Below are 25001 nucleotides of genomic sequence, written 5' to 3'. Positions count from 1 at the left end.
CAGGTAACCTGTACCTGAGTTCTTGTGGCATGATGCAGAAAGAGAAGGTGTCACAAGATGCAGCCATCTCATGGCTGCTAACCTTGAAAAGACACTATTAGTATCATAGTAAACTATGGCTTAACACAGCTCCTGGCTGCTGACCGCGGAGGCATCAGGGCAATAAGTAAGAAAGTGTACAGAGGCCAACATGTGAGAGGGAGAGCATGACACATTTGTTTTCAGTCTTCTAAATCAGTGGTGGTTTTATTGTTTGTTTGTTTGTTTTTAATTGTAAATAATGCCATCCTCTGACTGGATAACAGTACAAACCCCTTACATATGCTGTCTACAAGAGCCAAACTTCAGATCAAAAGCACACACAAACTGAAAGTAAAGGGATGGAAAAAGATATTTCATGAAACTGGAAACCAACAAACAAAAAGCTGGGGGAGCAATATTTATACGAGACAAAATAGGCTTTAAAACAAAGGGTGTATAACAAGAGACAAAGAAGGACCTAGGAATTCCACCTCTGGGTGTTGACTTCATGAAACCCAAAACACTAAATCGAAAACACATGTACATTCACATGTTCATTGCAGCATTGTTTACAGTAGCCAAGATATGGAAGCACCCTAAGTGTCCATCAGTAGATGAGTAGATAAAGCAGAAATGATGCATATGTTCAGTGAGTTATGACTCAGCCATAAAAAAGAGTGAAATCTTGTCATCTGCAACAACATGGATGGACCTAGAGGGTATTAGGCTGGGTGACATAAGTCAGACAGAGGAAGAAAAATGTCATATGATTTCACTTATATGTGGAATCTAAAAAAACAAAACTCAAAGATACAGAGAACATTTTGACAGTTGCCAGATGGAAGGGGACTTCGGGGGATGGGTAAGAAAGGTGAAGGGATTAAGAGGTATAAATTAGTAGTTACAGAACAGTCATGGGAATGTAAATGTAGCATATGGAATATAGTCAATAATATTGTAATAACTACATATGGCATCACATGGCTCCTAGATTCATCAGGGTGATTACTTAGTAAATTACATAATGTCTAATCACAGAGTTATATACCTGAGACTAATATAATATTGAATGTGAACTGTAATTGAAAAATAAAAAATTATTTAAAGTCAAAAATAACTTAAAAAATAAAAAAACAAAAAATAAGTAATGCCATTTTACTGTGATGCCTTGATTGTCAGATATATTCTGTCTGGGTACAACTGAAGTAGGAGACTGTAGTAAGGCTAATTTTATTTCTGGAAGACAATACTTGTATCACCAAGTGTTCACTGAAGTTTCTTCATTGCTAAAAGCAAGTGGTACCTGGTCAAAGGTATTTACTATATTCTGCAACAGCATGATTGAAATAATAGCAATGAAGCAATGAAGCAAACTGCCTGAACAGAGGGGTCCAACCTTTTGGCATCTCTGGCCCACACTGGAAGAAGAGTTGTCTTGGGCCACATATTAAATACACAAACACTAACATAAACTGATAAAAAAATGTTTTAAGTAAATTTAAAATTTTGTGTTGCACCACATTCATAGCCATCCTGGACCGCATGTGGCCCATGGGCCATGGGTTGGACACCTCTGGAAAAGAAGACATTTTGGGTCCTTTGTGACTACAAATTGCAGAGTCAATAGTTTTCTTTTTTTAAGTATAATTTATTGATTATGCTGTTACAGTTTTTTTTCCCTTTGCCCTCTTCTGCTTGGTACCCTCCTTCCCTCCAGTAATTTCTCCACATCCCCTTAGTTCATGTACATGGTGCGGGAAAATTGGCTTCTCCCTTTGGCTTCTCCCTTTCCTCTGCTATTCTTAACCTCCCCCTGTCTATTTTGTCCCTACCAGCTATGCTAGTTGATCCCTGCACCATTGTCCCCCTTCTTCCCCCCACCTCCCTGCTGATAACCCTCTATCTGATCTCCATTTCTATCGTTCTGTTCCTGTTCTAATTGTTTGCTTAGTTTGTTTTTGTTTTTATTTTTTAGATTCAGTTGTTGATAGTTGTGAGTTTTTTGTCATTTTAATATTCCTAGTTTTTATCTTTTTCTTAAATAAGTCCCTTTAAAAGTTCATGTAATAAGGGCTTGGTGATGATGAGTTCCTTAGCTTTACGTTGTCTGGGAAGCACTTTATCTGACCTTCCATTCTAAATGGATACAGTAATCTTTGGATACAGAGCTTTGCTGGATACATAATACAGAGCTTATTACTGTATAAGCTTTGCTGGATACAGTAATCTTGGATATAGGTCCCTGCTTTTCATCATTTTGAATACTTCTCTCCAGCCCCTTCTTGCCTGCCGTTTCTTTTGAGAAATCAGCTGGTAGTCTTATGGGAACTCCTTTGTAGGTAACTCTCTGCTTTTCTCTTGGCTGTTTGTAAGATTATCTCTTTGTCTTTAATCTTTGGCATTTTAATTATGATGTGTCTTGGGGTGGGCCTTTTTGGGTCCAGCTTGATTGCGACTCTTGGTGTTTCCTGGATTTGCATGTCTGTTTCCTTCACCAAATTGGGGGAGTTTTCTTTCATTATTTTTTCAAATAGATTTCCAATTTCTTGCTCTTTCTCTTTTCCTTCTGGCACCCCTATGATGTGAATGCTGGACCTCTTAAAGTTGTCCCAGAGGCTATTTACACTCTACTCATTTTTTTTTTTTTTTGGATTCCTTTTTCTTCTTGTTCTGATGTGTTGCTTTTTGCTTTCTTATGTTCCAAATCATTGATTTCATTCCCGGCTTCATCCACTCTACACCCACTTTACAGGATTTGTTTCCCTGTAAATCCTACTTTATTTCAATTAGTGTATCCTTAGTTTCTGACTAGATCTTTTTTATGCTTCTGAGGTCCTCACTAAGTTCCTTGAGCATCCTTATAACCATTGTTTGGAACTCTGCATCTGATAGATTGCTTATCTCCATTTTGTTTAGCTCTTTTTCTGGAGTTTTGTTCTGTTCTTTCATTTCGGCCATGTTTCTTGTCTCCTCATTTTGGCAGCCTTCCTGTGTTTTCTCTGTCTATTAGGTAGTGCTTCTTTGACTGTGTGTCTTGGTGGTGTGGCCTAATGTAGTAGGTGTCCTGCAGGGTCCAGTGGCACAGTCTCCCCTATAACTCAAGCTAGGTTTTCAAGGTGTGTCCTTCGTGTGGGCCGAGTACACCCTCCTTTTGCAGTTGAGCCTTGGTTGCTATTGGCGGATCAATGGGAGGGATTACCCAGGCCAGTCAACTGTAAGGACAGGCTGTGACCACTTACCACTAACCTCTGCCCTATGTGTAGGAACAGCTGTGTGGGGGCATGGTGGCCATCCTCTGCAGTGGTCTATAGATACCCAGTGGGTGCACTGGCCCTGGGGTGTCCTGGGTGGTGCTGGCTGAAGTCAGCCCCTATCCCTGTTTTGCCTGGGGCCATGCTTCCTGAGCTATAAAGCAATCTGAGAAGGCTGCTACTTGTGCTGGACTTGGAGATTCCCAGGCAAAACCAAGCTGTGAAACGAATGTGGCTGCTGCTAGTGCTCCACCTGGAGCTCACTAAGGCCAGCTGTTTGTTTGATAGGATTTAGGAAGTTGTGAAGCAAGAGCCAAGACCAGCCATTCATATGGAAAAGCAGCTTGGGTGGGCCTGTAAGTTGGGTGGGGCAAAGTCTCTGGGGTCTCCAAGGTGGGTAACCATGTTAGCCAGGTTCATGGAGTCTCAAATATGGTACCAGCCTGCTGACTCCATGACTCTGTAGGGGGAGGGCTCAGAAAAGGGACAATGGTATCTGCTTGCCCCAGTGCCAGACATTTCAGGCTCTTCCAGTATGCTACTGGTGCCCTTCAAGCTGCCACCCCAGCACTGGAACTCAGAGGGAGTGAGCCTGAGAAGGTGAGTATATGTGTGGGTTCTTTAAGAGGAACTGCTTGGGACTCCAGAAGTTTCTTCCAGTGACTCAATCCCCACTGGTTTCTGCAGCCAGAAGTTGTGGGGACTTATCTTCCTGGCACTGGAACCCTGGGCCGGGAGGCCTGGTATGGGGCTCCATCTGCTCACTCCTAAGATATTCCACCTGAATTTATATCTACCTCACGTGGGTGAGGGACCTGCCTGTGCTGTGTCTGCGCCCCCTCCTACCAGTCTGGTTGGATATGGTTTCTTTAATTCTATAGTTGTCAGACTTCCATTCAACTTGATTTTTGACCATTCTGAGTGATGGCTCTTGCATATTTTAGTTGTGATTTTTCTGTGGTTGTGCAAAGAGGCGAGCCATGTCTGCCTACATTGCCACCTTGACCAGAAGCCTCGAGGGAATACCTCCTAAATGGAAGAGCATCAAGGAATCTGTGGATATATTTTAATGCCACCACAATATCCTCTTCTTAAAAGTTTCAGCTTGAAGAGCAAATGGAGTTCATGCACATGTCTGGCACAAAGGCTTTTGCATCTGCCACCCAGAGGATGCGCCTTGATTGCCTGGCTCTGGTGGCCAAAGAAGGTTATGTTTGCAGATCCCACAGGCCAGCACTGAGGGTAAGGCCATGGGGAGTGAGGTCAGAATTTGGTATCACCAAGGCTGCAGGTTGGAGTCCCTGGGTTTCCCATCAATATTTTCCTTATCTCCAGTGGGTGGCATGTTGTCATCAAAGTTGACATAGCCATATAAAGAGATGTAGAAAAAGACATTACTCTGGAAATTTTGTCTTCTTCGATTTTCACAGGATTGGTTTGATCCTTGATGGTCTTACTGTAGCAGACATGACTTGTAACCAGTATGCTATTTAATTTCTTTTCTTTTTTTTGCAAATAATACTTGGCTCTAGACATTAAATTTCATATGCTAAATTCCTTAGTTTGTAGGAATTCTAACACTGTAATTTTGAACAGAATGTTTCCATAGTCACAAAAGCATATGGAAACAGTATATGATAAATACATGGATAGTTATAGTTTTAAATATATAAAAAAATTTTATGGCTGCCATTTTTCCAAAATGGCAGAAAAACTCAAGACAAAAATTAGAGGTTTTGGTAGTATATCTTCCTTAATAGGTGAATCAATTTTTAATTGATTTGGAATTTTTTTCTACAAAACCTCTTAATATAAGTAGACTACGTATTCTATGACTTAAGCTCTATTTTTATTTTACTCTAAACATGTCAAATGCAGAATGCACATTTATATCAGGCCACTTGATTTTTGCATGACTGGTCTTCACTCCACTAAATGCAATGAAATTTAGAGCCACAAACTCATTTTAGATAATTTCCTTGTCCTAAATCCTGCTTTCATAAAACCTGCCATGTTTTTATTATATTACAATAAAAATTATTGTGGCATAATATTGTGAATCTTATCCAACCATTTAGGTTGACTATAATTATAAAAGGATGAGAGGAGCTCAATCTTTACTTTCATTATGAAAATATTTAAATATTTTAAAGTGAAATACTGCATCAAATAACTTTTCTTTTACTCTTCCCTGAGTTTGCAAACCTGAAAAACAAGAAACCCATTAAAAAGTATAGATAAATATAGATATAAATATCACTTTTAATACTTACATTGTTTTTATTAACAAAAAGTACATTCTTGTGTGCTTTTTAGTAAAATCCATACATTTAATAAACATTGATAAACACAATAATGTGGTAGGATTTGGACCATATCATTTTCCAATTGGACTTTGTTTCTCATTCATTGTCTTTAATAATTCTGATTATATGTCTTTCCTCTTTTTTTCTCTCTTGAGGTAACTTGGTCTAATGTCATTTTCATTTTTCACAATGTTGCTGAAAGGTCTCTTTCTTTTTGCTAGTCACTAATATAGAGGGGTTTATTTAATCCTGATTGTAATGCCAGTGACATTTTAGCAGCCAGCCTGTTCTTGATGAGGCGCTACAAAATCTCTGGAGAACCCTATGTCTGAAAGAGATGTTACCATCACTAAAGTGTATCTGTTGCTTTGAACACTTACACATTTTGAGGAAGGAGAGCTAATGTTATCTTTTTATTGTATTAAACACTTTCTTAAATATATATAGGTCTTTGTCTTTCAAAGCCTTTATTTTTAGTTTCTAAAAATCAAGATTAAATATATAAATAGTTTCATCTCTTAAAAATATTTTCTGCTTTTTTAAAAGTCAGGTTTATTGAAGTATAATTTACATCATATAATATTTCCCCTTTTCAGTGTTTAGTTCTCAGAGCTTTAATAATCACATACAATCTTGTAACCATCACCATTATTAAGATGTAGAGCAGTTCCAACCCTCCCCAAAAGTTCCCCATTCCTGGTAGTCAACTCCTCTCCACCCCTAGCTTCTGTACCCTTTGATCTTTTGCTGTCCTATTGTTTGCCCTTTTCCGAGTGTCACATAAATGAAATCGTCATCGAGTTTTTTTTTTCACTTAGCAAACATGCATTTGCGATTCATCCACACTGTTGCCATGTGAGTAGTTTGTTCCTTTTTATTGCATTATTTCATTGTATGGATTTACTTCCACTTGATAATTCATTCACAGTTGAAAGCTATTTGAGTGGTTTCCAGTTTGTGGCAATTATAAATAAAGCTGCTAGAAGCATTTGCATCTCATTTTTGTATGAATATACATTTGTATTTCTCTTGGATAAGTAGCTAGGTATAAATAAGTGAATTATATATTCAATGTAGGTATAACTTTGTAGAAAACTGTTATCTTGTTTTCTCAAGTGGCTGTGCCATTTTCCATTTCAACCAGCAATATATGAGAGGTCTAGTTGTTCTACATTCTTGCCCTTATTAGGTATTGTCAGTATTTGTTTAAATCCAAACAATCTCATAAGTGTGTTGATGTACCTAATTATGGTTTTAATTTTAATTTTTCCCTAGTGAGTAAATTCAGTATCTTTTCATATTTGCCACCCATATATCATTTTTGATGACCTGTTTGTTCAAATACTAACCCGATTTTTAATTGCATAGTTTTCTTATTATTGACTTTTGAGGGTTCTTTATGGGTCCTGGATGTGAGGCCTTTATCAGATATGTGTCTTGCAATTATTTTCTTTCAGTCAACTTGTCTTTTCATTTTCTTAACAGTGTTTTCCAAAGAGTTTGTCTCTTGCCCCACTCTTTTTTAAAGTACAATTCCTCTTTCAGTTTCTAAACCCTCATGTTAACAAATTTACACAAATTCCTAGTGAAAAAATTATAGTATAACTTTTGGGATTTGGGGCTAGAAGATAACCAACTTTAAAGATAGCATGGTTCTTTATAACATTTACTTGAATAATCTAACAATCAGGAATTCTCTGGGCTGAAGGTAGCAAAAAATCCAATTTCAGTGGCTTAAACAAATAAGAATATCTTTCCTTGTTACAAGTTGAGAGAAAGACAACTGCTTGCGGGTTTTATTATATCCACACTTAGGATGAGAAGTAAAAAATGGAGAAGAATAGAATTTGTACCAAGAGAGCAATACTTTTCCAAAGCCTCTGGCACTTCCAGTTGAATTCTCATTGGATGGAACTAGGTCATAGGGCCCGGCAATGCTCAGCGGAGTGGGTTGGGTTAGGTGGGCCTACCTAGTGTCCGGCTCACACAGCAATTTTTAAATAACATCAACATATGAAAGGTAGTAAAACTAAGATATAACGATCACAATCTAGTTTTGAACTCAAGGGTTTTTTTCCACACTTTGCTGGCCAAACAGCTAAATTCTAAAGGCATCATTCCAATTGTATCTTAGTCATGGATATAAAAGTACTAATAGAAATATAGTAGGTATTATAAGAATAATAGGTTATGGCTTATGGGGCTACATACTTTATCTTCTTTAACTGCTTCTTGAAGGTGAGGTTTCACACAGCAGAAAAGTAAGATGCACAGATAGTAGGTCACTTACGGTCATGGAGAAGAGGAATCCAGGATAAGCAATCATGTTATGTAGCTTGGTCATGCCTTACCAACTTATCTGTAGCAATCGGGGTTTTTAAAATCAAGAGCGATTCAGTGTAAAGTTTATGTAGTGGCATTGTCCACAGAGTCTGCATATACATGTATAAACAAAATCTCAAAACCAAAACTCCTTTTGCACCAGAATTCCAGCTGTTTGTCGTAAACTCTATCTAAATGGAGATTCTGTTGTAAACTTGGTAAATAAATTGAAGTTAAAGTGAAGCTTTTCCTTCATTAGTGTTTGCTATTTTCTCAGTGGTAAAATTTCCATCCAGCAAAAGGAACCTATTTGTTTTGGAATATAAAAAGTAAAATTTAAATAATTCCTTTAAAAAATTGACAACACCTTCTATAATGAACATTAATGTTAATTCAGAGTTTTAGAAGTAGCCATTAATTTTTTTTCTTTCAAATTTTTGTCCAAGTACCAAACATCCTTACTAGAGTATTAGCAGGGCAAGTGAATAAATGATCCTGCTGTACAATTGTATTGCCTTTACTAAACTAATCTATATTTATAAATTTTCAAGAGCTTCAAATATGCTCTAAATATGCAAAATGCCATTGAATCCGTGATAATCACTCGAGGTTAGGACACCACTGACACAGAAATGTAAGGTAAAACTCTCCGAGAGTCTCTGTCAGGTGGTGTTTGACTCCCACCAGGAATCAAACCCATCTTAAGCAGTGGGCTGTGCTTCAAAATGCTGCTGCTGAAGTTTGCCAGTAGTCTGGGCACCCAGGGGCTCTGGAGACCGTGAGCCCCACTCACTGCCCCTCCTTGAAGCACATACAACCACTTTTTGTTTTCCCTTTAAGAAATCTCTCAGGGTGTCTGGAAAGATACTTTAGCTTATGGAAACAGCAACTTTCTTCAAAATTTCACAAATACTTTTACAATTATCCTTGAAAAGTAAGATAGGCAAAGATACATTTTATCCCTTAGGAGTTGAGACAGTAAGAAACTTTCATAAGGTGACACAACTAATAGAAATAGAATTAATATCTGCAACATTTGACTTGACTCTAGAGTCAGACCATGTCCTCTTCAACCATTTTTGAAAGTCAACGAATCAGAATCCACTATTTTATTGAACAACAACAAAAAAGATTGGCAATAATATTGGGATTGTTTCACTTAATCTTAATATACTATAAGCATAATGGAGGATTAAAATGCTATTTCACTTTCATTTCGAGTGAGGAATTTGTCGTTTTCAAAATTGTTGTACTATACATTTGCAGCTACCACTTCTGTAATGGTAGGTGCCATATGAAACCTAGACACCTTCATTCAGAATAGAAATAAGTACTTGTGATGTCTGCAAGGCTTTGTTTCCACGCATGCTGCCAAAACAGCAGTGGTCTGATGCTGTCTTAGGAGAAGAAAGCCCGATGTGATTGAAAGGGGAGAGGTTTTTGAGGCATTAGGTACAAATCTCTGCTAAATCTGCCCCTGCCTGGCCGTGTGATCCTGGAAGGCGAGTTGGCCTGTCCATGGCTGTTTGCTCGGGGGTAGATCGCTGGAATCCTAAATTGTGAGACTCGCATGAGTTCATAGATACAAAATGCTTAGCAATATACTCGGCTTAAGCCCTTGTTAAGTTCACACCAGAATCATGATAATTTACTCCAAAAATTATTTATGGAAGATTTTTGAGACCCTTTAGTTGGTGCTATACAAGTGTGTTTTTATGGCTTACTAATTACAGCATATAAAAAGAAAAGATATAGCTTGATTCCTTAGGTCCTGGTTTCTCAGTCTCAACATGATTGAGGTTTTGGTGGATATTCTTCGTTGTGGGTGGCTACTGGGAGCATTGGAGGATGTTTAGCAGCATCCGGTCCTCTATGTGCGAGATGCTGAAGCACTATCCTTTCCCCATTGGTGACAATACAGAATGTTCCCAGATATTGCCAGTGTCTCCTTGGTGGGGACAGGGGGAGGGGGATCTGTCCCAGTTGAGAACTACAGTTTTTGATTAATTCTTCACAAAAAGTGTTGATGAACCTCTAGTCGTAAGAGATTTCTTCCTGAAAGATCAGGGTCAAATAGTGTGAGAACCATTTAATAATAATAATAATTACCCTAACTCTATTAATGTAAGGCTGCAACTTAGGTCTATTAGTCAGCAAAACCTTTCTGCTTTCTACAACATCATTCTGGGTCTAGATTTTACTGTCCATTCTTACTGTCTCCTCTACATATTGATGTGAACCCATAGTTGACATGTTGCTCTGTTACTAGTTTTAAGAATCTCTTACTTTACCTCTTGTCTTTGCTCCTGAATACTTTCTTATCTATGAATTACGAGTGTGTCATGAATAGTAACATATCCTCCAACATGAAAAGAAAAGATAGTTATTCCAGTTTTGTGTAATATTAATTTAGAAAACTACTTTTAAAGTGTTACCTAGATTCAGGAAGTAACTATATATCTATATATAAAAAATTTGTCATACATTTGACAGATAGACCTATATATAATGGCAAAAATTTTTACTGACAAAGTAGTTTTTATAGTATATATGAGAAAAATAAATGAGTTCTTATATTTGATAAACATGAACAGCCAAATTAAAAAATTATGAATAAAAATGATTACCTTCTCTATCCTACCTCTCCCCCTTCCCCCCCAAAAAAAATAACAGGAATTTTTGGCCCAGGTCATCAGGATAATTGCTTCAGACCTATTCCACTTTGTGTTAGGGAACTTTTGTATTGCAATGAAAATGTGTTGTCCTCTGCGCAATGAAAGAATGAATATTCTTCATGTTCTTACACGGTCTTTCTTTCATGTGAACATTTCAGGTATATCAATATATGCATGAAACGATAACTGTTAATGGCTGTCCCGAATTCCGTGCCAGGGCCACAGCAAAGGTAAGACTTGAGTAACTTTGAAAATGTGCTCAACCCCAGTGATCTAGTAATTGACTGTGCGCGTGTGTGTTTCAGGTATTCTCGTGTGTACACTGTAAGAGAATTTAGACATCAGTGGCAGCCCAGAGTCTAGAACCAGTACTACTTCCCAGGTAAAAATCCTAATGGAAAATTGAACGTTTCTGCTGCTTCTGTAGCTTAAGAAAGGAGAATGATTTCATTAAACTCACTAAATGTCCATTTGGCACAAGCAAATCTACTGATTCATTGTATGAAATACTGCTTGGTTTCCGACACATTCCTCTGATCCGAAAGAACCTGTTCCCTATTCAGTGCATGAAGATTTATTCACACAAGTCTACAGATTTGATTTCAGTTAGTCATTAAGAAAACTCACCTGACACCCAGTGATGTAGGATTCTTCCACGTATTCTGCTGAGCAGTGGGTATACTGCTAAAAGAATGTGATATTGACCTAACGGGCCAACTTGTCACCTTTTGTGGTGGTGACCACATTTACTCTTTAAAAACTTAAATCCAAATATTGCAGAGACCCTACCAATGGAAATGTTACAGCGATAGAATCATGAAAGTATCTGGAAAATAGACCACTAGGAAATAACAGTTTTAAACTAAAATCACCAATGCTGTTCTTATTTTATAAATACAAAAATATTGTAATTCATACACACTTGTTCTTTAAAAGCTTTCCTATTTTTAATGATATATAAGAAAGAAGAACTGGTGAAAATAACCAAATTTTTTCACTTAATTCTTTTTGTGTTACATCACCTTTGGTTTGGTTTCCCTCCAGATTTCTTAGTTTTGTCCTGTAACTGAACACTGTAGATTTGTGAGTATTTTTTTAACCCAAGCAAAAAAAGGGTATTATTATCATTACATCATGCTTTGCTTGTACTGAAGTGGAACACACAGAGAAAAAATGATCCCTACATGGTTTAATTAAGGGGAAAGAGAATTATGTAGTGTTTTACCATTCTCATTTCTTATTCATGTAGAACAGCAGGATAGCAGCATAATGTTGCAATAGCACAATATTTTCTGGTTGTTTCTGGGCTGTCTGCATTGCATCCATGTCAGCCATTACTATGCATGACGACAAGGTTTGCATGAGCAAATGCATGTAGCTAAAAACAAGCCATTTTTTCCATATCATTCACCTTCTTTCACTAAACGCAGACAGTAGCTAATGCTAAATTGATGTGATAATGCTGTGTGTGGAGAAGGATGTGCAGTAGTTGGGAATCAATATTTTTACAGTGTTGAGTGAATCACTTTATAGTAGGCATCTAATCAACTGGTTAAGAAAGGTTAATGGAGGTGGAAAATAAGAAGCAGGCAAAGAATATTTTCTTGTTAGAAACTGCTTGATTTTATTATGCTGTAATTTTATTTCCATGAGGGGTGGGGACTAATGGTAAGTTTTTTCATTCAATTTATTTTTAAAAAGTATTATGTGAATTTAAAGTAAAATTATGTCCATATTAAATGATATTTTGTATAACTAGGTATGAAGCCATAGACTGCTCATTTCACCTACATTGCTATAGTAGTTGAAATGTTAATATGAAATTTCAGGGGGGGAGCCTTTTTTCAGGGGAAAAAAGCCAGAAAAGAAGGCATCTCAAAAAATATGGAATATTGATCTGAAATAGTAATCTGTTCAAATCTATTATTTTATTGTAGCTCTTATTTTCTTTTAGACATTCTCAAAAAAAAAAACCCAACCATATTTGCCAAGCCAGTGGTCTTGCAGTCGGAAAATTATAGATGTATGTGCCAGTACACACCCATATACATATAAGTGCTTCTCAGTGTATTGGATAAATTATTATGAAGATTCGTGTGCAAGCACCAGGTTAGACTGTGTGTCATACAGAGAAGTGGAAACTACTAGCTCTGCCCTTCAGGTGCCCATAGTCACCATATGTACATACTAATTACAGTATATGTGCCATATGTAGGTAGCATATGGACCAAACCTATTTGGGGTGTAAGAATAAGAGTAATTCCATCTAACTGAGATAATTGGGAAACATTTTATGTAAAAGAGAAATTTTTATCATAGCAGACAAGGTCTAGAAAGTTGGAAATAGCTGGACTGGACTTTACCAAAGAAACTGAACCTTAGATGACATCTACATGCAGAACAGCCCTCCCTCTTGTGTTCTTTCTTCACAGGAGAATGCTATAGAAATATGAGGAGTTGCCTGATCTCCCCACTGCAAAGCATATGGTTAGCCTTACTTCCCTTGTTGTATTACCAAATGACCATCTTCTCTTGCAGGCTACAGTTGCAGCTTTTGCTGCTAGTGAAGGCCACTCCCACCCTCGGGTAGTCGAACTGCCAAAGACTGATGAAGGCCTTGGTTTTAACGTGATGGGAGGAAAGGAGCAAAATTCCCCCATTTACATCTCTCGCATCATTCCTGGAGGGGTGGCCGAAAGACATGGAGGCCTCAAAAGAGGAGACCAGCTGCTCTCAGTGAACGGAGTGGTATGTTCATAAAGTAACCAGAGGTTATCTCCTTAAGCACATTCTTTCCCCCCTTGCTGTTACTGAAGCCAGTGTTGAAATCCTAGAACAAATAATAATTTTGCATCCAAACAGCTTCCTAAGAGTTGATGGATATTAAACCAACAAAAGCAGTAATTTTATAGTTTTTATGCCTCCATTCATCTTGTTCTGATATGATGTGTATGAACTAGTTGGAAAATCATCCCAACTGATAGAATTTTTCCCATTTTATACTCTAATTGAATTAATGTTTAGAAGAACATAATAATTTCCAGGCACTTTTTATTCAAAGTTGATATACAAATACATTTTAAAAGTAAAGATAAAACTCTTCACCCGACATTTTCTATTTAATTAAAGAGGAGGGATAATTTTGACATATATAATGATACACATGGAAAAGGATAATGCTCAGATAATTCTTTCAGCCAACTGTACAGCTACAGTGTATTAAAAATGTCAGCCTCCCCCACAAAAATGTTTGATTACATTATCTATTATTCGATATTGATATTTTAATTTCCACATGAAGTTAAAGCAAATTAAAATATGTAACATTTTTTTTAAGTAGGAACATCCGTCTTTTTCATAACCTCATATCCTTTGGATGCCATTACCACCACATGTAGTGATGAGTTGCTGAAGAAATAGATTACTGTAAAATGAATAATATTCTTCCCATAACTTTTACTTACATCAAAAATAAATAACCGCCCTGGGTGGTGTGGTTCGGTGGCTTGGGTGCCAGCCTGCAAACGAAAGGGTCACCGGTTCAATTCCCAGTCACGGCACGTGCCTGGGTGGGCCAGGGCCCCAGCTGGAGAGGTAACTGAGCAATGTTTCCCTCTCACACTGATATTCTCTCCCTCTCTTTCCTGCTCTCTTGTCCCCTCTCTAAAAATAGTCTTTAAATAAATAAACAAATAAATAACCTAAAACACACATTTTAGAAGTGTAAATAAGATCATGTCGATAATTACCTTTTTATTTCCTAAAATTTAAGATTTTAATAAACTAGATTTGGGGTTTTTCTGTGAACATAGGATTTCTGCTTAGACTATCCAGAATAAAATGCATTTAAAATGTAATATTTTATTGGTAACTATGGGGTAAATTGTACTGTATTTATATCTTGTGTTTCATCTCTTTTTATTTTTCACCTGACTAGTAGTTTTTTAGAACCCGAAACTATTCCTTCACCTCTGCTAATCCCTAGTGTACATCAAAATCACCAACCCATGAATGTTTCCCATCACTCGAGCATTCTAATTCTAAAATTACCATTTTGTTTACTTTTGTCCACGTAACAATGCTTTGAGATGAGCTCCTTATTGACCTTTAGATAACTGTGATTTTTTCAAAGCATGTATGAACGGGTAATTTCGGAGTCAGACTTTCTAGGAGACTGCTCTAGAGCTAGGGTCATCTAATTATGTCTCAAAGTAATAATTTGTGCCTTAGACGTCTTAGGTCTAAAAGAAGGAAACTCTCACCAACTCAGCTATCATCGGGAGAATATTTTTTTCTATTCCTGAGCTCCAAGAGAAATTTCCCATGGAATTTTTTATAAATGAGACATCAAATCACCTAATGCAGTTTTATAGAAAATACAGAGGCCTTTTGTGTATAGCTGCTTCTTAAGTCAACCCTCAGTAAAAACTTAGAGCTGAATTCTCAATTAAAATTTAACTTTACAGGAGGTCAAAATGTTACAGATAGAATTTATAGCTTTTTAATGATCCCCTTTTCACCATTTTATGCCCAAGTGTTTCATCAACAATTTTGAGAAAAGACTAAAGAACTCTTTATAAAGGCAGCAGCCGACATGGAGCCGGCGGGGACAGTAAATACATGTGGTGATAGAGTCCAAATATAAAAAATCCCAGTAGCATGGTACAATAGACCTAATTTAACAAGAATTTACATGAAGTCCTGCTCCCATACCCAGAAAACTGTCTACCTGTGTGCAGAATTAGGGGAATGGCTAAACATCAAAACCTGGAAAAGAGAAAGCCTGGGGGATTTCTGTTGATATTAAGAGGAATATTGTATGAAGCAAGTTGGGGAAAAGAAAAACAAAAACATGTTAAAGTGGTTGTAGGGCCCATGAATACAAATATTATGCACAGATGTGGAAGGAGATTGGTCCATCGCTTGAACGAGGCAGCCCGTTGTGCTGCCCGACCCTGGTTTCATCCTTATGTGAAGAACACTAGCTAGTTCAGGTTGTGGGTTCAGTCTCTGGTGGGGACACATTCAGGAGGTGGCCAATCAATAATGTTCCTCTCTCACACTGATGTTTCCTTGTCTCCTTCCTCCCTCTGAAATTAATCAACATATCCTCGGGTGATTATTAAAAAGTATTTTTTAGAAAAGAACAGTAAGCTAATTCAGAGATGAGCAGTTTTTCATATAATAAACATGCTAGAGGGGGACTTGACTGTTTAGGATGGAGAAGAAAGCATTGGGGAATGATGGTTGTCTTCTGATACCGTCAATGTGTGAGGCACCAGATGACAGAGCCCAGACCAGTGAGTGAAAGTCCCAAGGTAGAGCTCTCTAAATAGAGAAAGGCTGAGTCATGAAATAGTATGTGTCCATCGTTTGAGGTTTTCATCAGAAATTAGAAGGCCACTGAGAGAACATTTCAAAATACGTGTACTATGTAGAGCTGGAACAGTTGGCCCAAGGTCCCTTTTAACTCTGTGACTCTGATTCTGTCTTCAAATGAGATTTTGATGAGACTGCCATATATTCCGACACACCTGCTCATGCAAGTAAAGAGGCTCCTCCTATCTCTGTGCACACTGCTGAGACATTTTCCCTGAACGCAAAGATTATCAATGTACTATACTACTAATAACACTTTTTATTTAGCCAGGACGTTACATTTTATGAGCAGTATTCACATGAGATTCTCCTATTTGTTCCTCAAAATAGTCTCATGAAATGGGTATGGCCACAGTCTGTTTCTCTCTATCTCTCTCTCATACACACACACACATTAATACACACAAATGCACACACAGACCCACACCCAAGTATATACACATGAAATAAATTTCAGCCTTTATCATGATTATAACTGATGCTTAGCAAATATAATAATTTATCATTTTAAAAGTCAATTCCACAGAAATCTCTTCTCTGTGGATTGTGCCAAGGTCAGTTTTCTGGTTTTAATATTATACAATAGTTTTACAAGATGTTCATATTGGGGAAGGTGTGTAAATGGTGCTTGGGACTTTCCTGTACACTTATTTTCAACTTCCTGTGTATCTATAATTATTTCCTGATATTTTTTCAAAGGAGGAAAGCCTAAAAGAATCAAGCTGAAAGATGATAGCCTACTGGTACTGATGGGAGAGAGGGCAGGTGGTAAGCAGGAAGCAGAGGAGAGAAAGATGAAATAAAATCACAAGAACTTTAAAAATATGTCATAGAGAAAAGAGGCCTTCACTAGCATCTGAAATCCAAGCACTGTCTTAGAGCATCATTGGTGGGAAAACTGCAGCTAAATTCACCTGGCTCTGTAGTTAATGCTAAATAAAGCTATGGATACCATGGATGCACAGTGCTAATTGATTTTTAAGAATAACAGATGAATGAGTACAAATTTAGGGATGAAACAGAATAAATTGTTTTCCTGGAATCTGGCCATTTCCCATTTTATAAATATCTATGCCAAGTAAAAGGTGATACTCACAGTCCAAATTATTTATGCAGAAAGACTGTGTGTCAGGTATGGAATGAGGATGGAAAAAATTAGAACTCCAGATTGGAGCGCTAAGAAGCTACAGCATTCCAGAGAGAAAATGTGTCTTAAAATCTTATTTTATGTTATCTGAACAAAGAAAAGACACAGATAAGAATATTTTTTAATTACTCTCTGAAATACACCCTAAGATTTCTATGAAAATTGAAGCTGCACAATGAAGTGCCTGCCCCCCGAGAGCAGTAACTTCTTGTTCATTGCCTTGTCTTTAGTCTGAGAACAGTCTCAGTACATAGTTGAAGCTCCATATACATTGTTTATACTTAAGGAACCACGGTAAGCACTTTACATAATGCATTTATTATTTCCCCATAATTACCTTCAGTAGGTGCTATTATTAGCACTCATTTTACAAATGAGGAAACTGAGGAAGAGGGAGACTAAGTAACTTTCCCAAGGTCACGCAGCTACTGAATGGCACACTGGAAATTCTAACCCAGGCAGTCTGGCCTTACTCATCATGATTTAAGGGTAAATAAGTATCTTAGCCATTCAAACATTAGTATTTTCATGTACAGTGTAGAAAAGATCAAGGTGTCTTCACCTTTATGTGTTTGCATAAAAAAGATCATTTTTGGCAGGGAGAGGGTATATTTGTTTTTCTCTAATTCTCATAAGAGGCTTTGACCTTTAAAAAGTTGAGACCTAATTTTAAAAATAGTAACATTTTGAAAAAGGAAATTACTTGAATTCAAATGGCTCAGAATACAGAGAGGCAGGAAGAGTTTGGTTTGAATGCATTTGAATTATTCTGTCTGCCTAATTCGTCACTCCACTTTGTGCCCGGCACAGAAACACCAGGACCCCAGAGAGTGGCTATACCCAAACAGGCAGGTATAGCCCCGATCCTCATCTCTGTCTGGGCCCACTTGGCGGTCAGAGCGGAACCCAGGCAGACAAACAGGGGGAGGGCAGAGCCTCAGCCTTCGGTTGCCCCAGAGGCCTGGGGTGAGCGTCCCCACCTCAGTCCTTGACTGAGGCCTCAGGCAATGCAATTCTCTCACATGCTGTGTCTGCCTAGGAGTCGTTTCCAGACTCTTTGCCTTTCTTGGCACCTGAGAAGGAGGTTGTTTGGGTTGTAATTAACTAGAAGTGCAAACTGGAATTTCAGTTATGTGTTGAAAATTTTTGTTAGTGAATGGCATCGTGTGACACACCGCTCACAATTGCGAAGGAGCCAAGAGAAGTACAGTCAGTTGTTTTATTCCATTCACGGACGGAATGCACTAACAAGGCAGCACCATCTAGTATATTTTGCAACAATGAGCAGGTGGCATTCAGCCGCCTTCATTTTGAGTTGGCTCATGATAAGAGTTCGTTTTGTTTAAAAAGTGGAACAGGGAGATACTGTGCTGTCCCATTAGAACAAGTAACAGTAGCTTACTAGCTGGAAGGGCTGCCTTCTGGCCCCGTGATTTCAGCCAGCAGGAATGGGCACCAGGTACGCTGGCTCTCGGACATTGCTGCACCACCTCCAGCTTTGACCAACACACTGAGATTGGGTTGATAAAATTGACTGAAAACGTATCAGTGCCAGAACACACCGGCATCTGGCCCGTGTTAAGGTACAGATCTCTAGATACTAGAGAGCATTCCCACACGTGGGGTCAAACTGACCTCAATTCTCTGTTTAGGTTGCTGATGATGGATATTTGACTATTCAGTTTAGTTACCGCTGGAGTTTTCCTCATAGTTATTACCCACATTTTCTTAGCACTTGTTGTTTGTGTTTTCCTCATTTTGTGCTATTTCACAATGTTTTTTGTTCATTCAACAATTAATTATTTGTAAAGCAGTTATTATGTGACAGCTGCTGAGCTAAGCCCTGGGTATAAATGGTGAACAAAACAGAAAAAGGTTATCATCCTCTTAGAACTTTCTGCCCGGTCGAGGGTAAGAAAATAATGATGCTAATAATAAATATAGACATGTAGATGCATATTTAACTGGTGACATCTCCTCCCTGTATCCTAGCCTAAAGGAAATTCTCCCAGTGATTCAGTTCAGTTCCACATTGGTCAAAGTAATGAAATTTTCACTCCATGTGTCTATTGGTTTCTCATGGTTCTCGTAACAAATTACCACAAATTTAGTGGCTTAAACAATAAAAAATTTATTCTCTCACCATCCTGGAGGCCAGAAGTCAGAAATCAGTTTGAATGAGCCAGACCCAAGGTGTGAGCAGGACTGTGCCCCTTCAAGAGGCTCTAGAGGAGACCCCTTTCTCACTTTTTCCAGTTGCTGCTGGTGGCTGCCTGCTGTCCTTGACTTTCGGCCACCCCACTCAGATCTCTGCCCCCATGGGAACTTTGCCTTCTTGTGTGTCAAATGTCCCTCTACTTCCTTCTTGAAAGGACGCTTGGGCCCACCAACACCATGCAGAATAATCTCCTTAAAATCCTTAACTTAATCATGTTGGCAAAGACCCTTTTTCCACATAAGGCATCATTTACAGGTTGCAGGGAGTAAGAACTGATGTGTTTGAGGGCCGTTAACCAGCCTTCCACAGTGTGTTCCTGTCCTGAATCCAGAGGGCTTAGAAACGTCCAGGGCAAGGAATGGGACCAGTTGCCCACAGGCTATGGACACATTTATTTCCCACTCAGGACAGAGTGTGCTGAGTGTTTCAGCTCTACTCCTGGTACTGACAGTGCAAGTTTCTTCTTTTCCTCCCACCTCAGGTATGTTTCTCCTTTTATAGTCAATGGCGTCCCTCAGCCTCCTCTTCCTCCTTCCTCTAGCCCCAGTCCTGTGTAATCTTTGGATGGTGAAAAAATGCAAACATCTTTTTTTTACTTTACAGCCAGAGGCTTTCAACTAAGTTTGAGTCTTTTTTTTTTTTCTCCCTAGATGTGGGCCAAAGGAAGCAAAGGGGAAAGGAAATACACAAGGATCACAAATGTATACTTTAGAATATAGCCCTGCCTTATAATTAAATGCTATCTCAAATGTTAAAGGCAGGAAAGGAGAAGGAAATGAGGTGCCATGTAAAGGAATAAGAGGCACCACTATTCATAGTGCTGGGAATGGCCTTTTTGAGGGGTGACATTTAAGCTAAGACTGAGGGCGAGAAAGAGTCAGTCACCATCAAAAAAGAAGAGCTTATGAGAAGGTCCCCAAGGAAAGAAGTCCATGACTTGCCTTGTAGGAGTGGCTGAATGAGAAACAGGGACTGCGGCACGGAGAGTCAGATGAGCCAGCCAAAGAGTTGGTTGGGAAGCAATGAGGCGCACTCCTATAGGTGCTACCGAGAAGGCTCTGTTTTGTTTTAAGTGTAAACGGAATCTCACTGTCCCTCAGATCTTAACTCTGGTGATACACTAGGGATTTCTGATACCTTCTATGAATGTTCACGAAGAAATGAGAAATACCTTTTTTCTATTCTAGGTTATTATTATTATTATTATTATTTTGTTGAAATTTTCTTCTCATACTCTAAACCACTGCACTAAGTTCTGGCATCTACTAACAACTTTAGAAGCCATTTCCATCTTTCTGTTGTTGCATTTAATAGACATTAGAAAACTTTCACTTTATTGTTAATTGACATTTTCAACATTTCAAATAAAATGTCACGTTTCGAGGTTTTATAATTTCTGAAAAATTTAAGATACTCTAACCATTATATGGTCATTTACTCTCCAAGGCACATTTCATCATTTGTAAAGCAGAAATAACAATACCTTTCTCAAAGGGTGGATCTGAAGATTAACTGAGAGACGGTGTGAAAGTATCTGCCATTGTGGTGGCTACTTTTAAAAACCCAATAACTGTTCATTATTATTAACTATTAATTATTATTAAGTGTTAATGTAAATTCCTTTCCTCTAAGGCAGATAATAGTCCCTTCCTATCGTACAACTTTGCCTGCATATACATTTACATTCTCAGTTCAGACTAAGTCATTTCCTCTGCTCTCTGTTTAACTTTAAGAGGCAGTAAAAGTCACCCATCGAATATTCCAATTCCAGAGGCAGTTGTATCCCACTTATTGGAAGGTATTGACAAGTCCTTGGATTTTTTGGCATCCTTACATCTGGGAAACTGATATAATGACCCCTGTTCTATCTATCTTTCCCGATAGTTATGAGGATAAAAGAGAGGATGAATAATAAATATAGCATTGGCAAAAATAACACCTTATCTTTCCACAAAACACAGCATTATTTTATTTTATTTTTTTTTACATAACTAAAAAATATATTTTTTATTTTTCAATTACCATTAACATTCTACATTATTTATATTAGCATAGTAATTAGATAATCATATACTTTACAAGGTGTTCTCCCTGATAGTTTCAGTACCCACCTGGCATCATGCATAGTTACTAGAGTATTATTCACTATATTTCCTATGTTGTACTTGGCATCCCCATAACTATTGTGTAACTACAAGTCTGTACTTCTTAATCCCTTCATCTTTTTCTTTTTTTTTTTTTAAATATATTTATTGATTATGCTATTACAGTTGTCCCATTTCCCCCCCCACTCCACTCCATCCTGCCCACCCCCCTCCCTCCCACATTCCCCCCCTATAGTTCATGTCCATAGGTCATACTTATAAGTTCTTTGGCTTCTACATTTCCTACACTATTTTTACCCTCCCCCTGTCTATTTTCCACCTATCATCTATGCTACTTATTCTCTGTACCTTTCCCCCCCTCCCCCTCCCACTCCCTTAATGACAACCCTCATGTTCTAGTTGTTTGCCTAGTTTGCTCTCGTTTTTGTTTTATGTGTGGCCATTAATAACTGTGAGTTTGCTGTCATTTTTACTGTTCCTATTTTTGATCTTCTTTTTCTTAGGTAACTCCCTTTAACATTTCATATAATAAGGGCTTGGTGATGATGAACTTCTTTAACTTGACCTTATCTGAGAAGCACTTTATCTTCCCTTCCATTCTAAGTGATAGCTTTGCTGGATACAGTAATCTTGGATGTAGGTCCTTGCGTTTAATCTTGGGTAATGTAATTATGATGTGCCTTGGCGTGTTCCTCCTTGGGTCCAGCTTCTTTGGGACTCTCTGAGCTTCCTGGACTTCCCAGAAGTCTATTTCCTTTGCCAGATTAGGGAAGTTCTCCTTCATTATTTGTTCAAATAAGTTTTCAATTTTTTGTTCTTCCTCTTCTCCTTTTGGCACCCCTATAATTCGGATGTTGGAACGTTTCAAGGCGTCCGGGAGGTTCTTAAGCCTCTCCTCATTTTTCCAAGTTCTTGTTTCTTCATTCTTTTCTGGTTGGATGTTCGTTTCTTCCTTCTGGTCCACACCATTGAATTGAGTCCCAGTTTCCTTCTCATCACTATTGGTTCCCTGTACATTTTCCTTTGTTTCTCTTAGCATAGGCTTCATTTTTTCATCTGTTTTTCGAATAGATTCAACCAAGTCTGTGAGCATATTGATAACCAGTGCTTTGAACTGTGCATCCGATAGGTTGGCTATCTCTTCGTCGCTTAGTTGTATTTTTTCTGGAGCTTTGAAGTGTTCTGTCATTTGGGCCATTTTTTTGTTGTTGTTTGTCTTGGTGCGTCTGTTACTTTAAGGGGCGGAGCCTTAGGTGTTCACCGGGGCGGGGTAATGCTGGTCGCAGCGCTGTGACGCTGTACGTGGGGGAGGGGCCGAGTGGGAGCAATGGCGCCCGCCTCACTCTCCTCCGGCTTTCAATCTTTCACTCCGCTACCCACAATCAAACTGGGCCACTCTGGTGCTGGTTCCCGAGTGAGTGGGCCTGTGCACACTCTAGGCCCCTGTGGGTCTCTCCCACAACCTCTCCTGTGAGGCTGGGAGTCTCTCCTGCTGCCGCCCCAACCCCCACGGGCGTTTTCAATCAGAGGTTTGAGGCTTTATTTCCCTGAGCTGGAGCCCTGGGTTACGAGGTCTGCTTCTCTCCCCGCCGTTCGTCCGGTTTATCTGTGGGCGAATGTGGTGCCGTGGGGTGCTACCCGCTGCTCTGCCTGCCCCGCTCTCCGCCACTCTGAGTCCGGCCCTCTGGGTTTATCTGTGCAAATGTGGGGCCGCAGGGTCTGCTAGTGCTCAGACTGCCTGCGCCATTTGTCCCACACTCAGCCAGTCTCAGTCCCGCCACAGCCACGTGAGTCCTCTCCACCCCGGTGCCCGTCTCCGCCCCTCCTACCAGTCTGGATGAATGTTTATTTTCTATTTTCTTGGTGTTGGTCCCCCTTGCTGTTCGATTTTCTGTCAGTTCTGGTTGTGCGAGGAGGCGCAGTGTGTCTACCTACGCCGCCATCTTGGTTCTCCAAAACACAGCATTATTGCCATATATTATTATTAAATAGCTTTTTTGTCAAACTCCTAAGTGGGTCTCTCCATATTTACTATTACAACAAAGTTTCAATTTACAAAACAGAAAATGTAAATACAGTGACCATCCTTTTTCTATTGGCTGAGAAGTATGTGGTTCACCTCGAGAATACTGTGTTTGCCTTCAAATTCTCCGCTAGGTCAAGTTCTGGCATCATTTATGCTTTGTGGAACTCACCAAATCCAATTACCAGTTATTGTTTTAATCATTGGTAGAGAAACCAGTTTCTATTGCCTAAAAGCTACATTTTATGATTCAATTAATGCCTAATTTGCTTGAGAAGGAACATTGTTCTGTCTTACTCAATGTAGGTCCATAGACTTCCGGCCCCCACCCAAAGCAGAGTTGGAATGTTGTTAATATGCCACAGTGGCATAAGTACACCTAATGAAATGCAACCACATCTCCGAGTTTGTACAGTTTTCTCTAGCGGGCTTTGATCTTGTCTTTTTCTTGACTTTTCTCAAAGGAAGACAGACAGATGAGACTCAAATAGCATGTCCTAAGTTACTGTGTGTGTGCCTACCGGGAGGATCCTGTGAGATGCCCGAACTCTGACTCAGCTGGAAGTTGCTGAGCCTCTGATTCGGGAAACGCAGTGAAAGAGTCTTGGCAGTTGTGTGGCGGAGCCGCACCTTTCTTAGTTCCACCAAAGAGCATGGCCGGTTGTAAAGAAGTTGTGTGGCACTAATACAATATAATATTAAATGGAAAAAATAAGTACTTTTGATTTTTAAAAAATACCCAAGTGAATAAAAACAACTTTTTAAAAAATAATAAAATAAAATCTAATCAAAGTTTAAAAAAGAAAAGAGTTTGCACAGTGTGTCATTTTGAACCATAGACCATCGTCCTTGGTTTGCAGCCTACTCTCACAGACACAGAATCACCAGTCAGTCATTTTTATCACTGTCGACTTTACTCAAAATTTAAATTACATTCCAACCCTTCAGTGGCACCTAAACACTTCTCAGGAAAAGTAATATTTCTATTCATAGGTGTGCCTATTATCACGACAACTATGTAAATGTAGCATAGCTTAAGATTTAAGAATGTAACTTTGACTATGAACTTAGGTGGGAGACTTTACATCCTGAAGTTAAAGTCTGCGTGTGTTGTAATTATATTTTTTATGAAGCATGAATTTAAATGACTGCAAGGCTGGTATGCCCCAGATTTAATCTCCTAGCATTGCCCTAGCCTAGTTTATCACCCAGCACCTGCATCTCCACTCAGCATTTTTATTCTTAGCTTATTAACACATATACATTAGTCATTAAATGTTCCAATAAACAGTAAAATGTGATATTAGAGAAGTAGAGGATCCTAGACCATCTCTGAGCAACCTATGAAAGTCAAGGAAGCGTAATGTTGCACTAGATTTGGTTTTGCAAAAGGCTGTCCTTGAAGTAGGAGTGATAAATTTGACTGCCGTTGGTCCAGGGGGAGATTATATACGCGAGTGGAGACGACCACTTGGGGACTGTACCAGTCTCAGGAAGAAAGGCCCCATTGCAGTTCCAGCCTGTTATTGCCACTGGGGGACGTGGACAGTGTCG

General features: G+C 38.7%; 1 protein-coding gene across 2 annotated transcripts in view; it reads left to right on the top strand.

The window, feature by feature from the left end:
• The window catches only part of LIN7A (lin-7 homolog A, crumbs cell polarity complex component), a 144310-nt gene that overhangs the window by 95716 nt on the left and 23593 nt on the right, over window positions 1–25001 (top strand). For both annotated transcript variants that reach the window (XM_071221002.1, XM_045187326.3), the window contains exons 3-4: window positions 10734–10805; window positions 13114–13323. In XM_071221002.1, the coding sequence (XP_071077103.1) occupies window positions 10734–10805; window positions 13114–13323 (282 nt within the window). The remainder of the gene's footprint in view (window positions 1–10733; window positions 10806–13113; window positions 13324–25001) is intronic.

This window comes from Desmodus rotundus, chromosome 3, assembly GCF_022682495.2.
Source record: "Desmodus rotundus isolate HL8 chromosome 3, HLdesRot8A.1, whole genome shotgun sequence".
In the NCBI taxonomy this organism is placed as follows: domain Eukaryota; kingdom Metazoa; phylum Chordata; class Mammalia; order Chiroptera; family Phyllostomidae; genus Desmodus; species Desmodus rotundus.
Note: the sequence above shows the minus strand (reverse complement) of the source record. Positions and strands in the feature narration are given on the sequence as shown.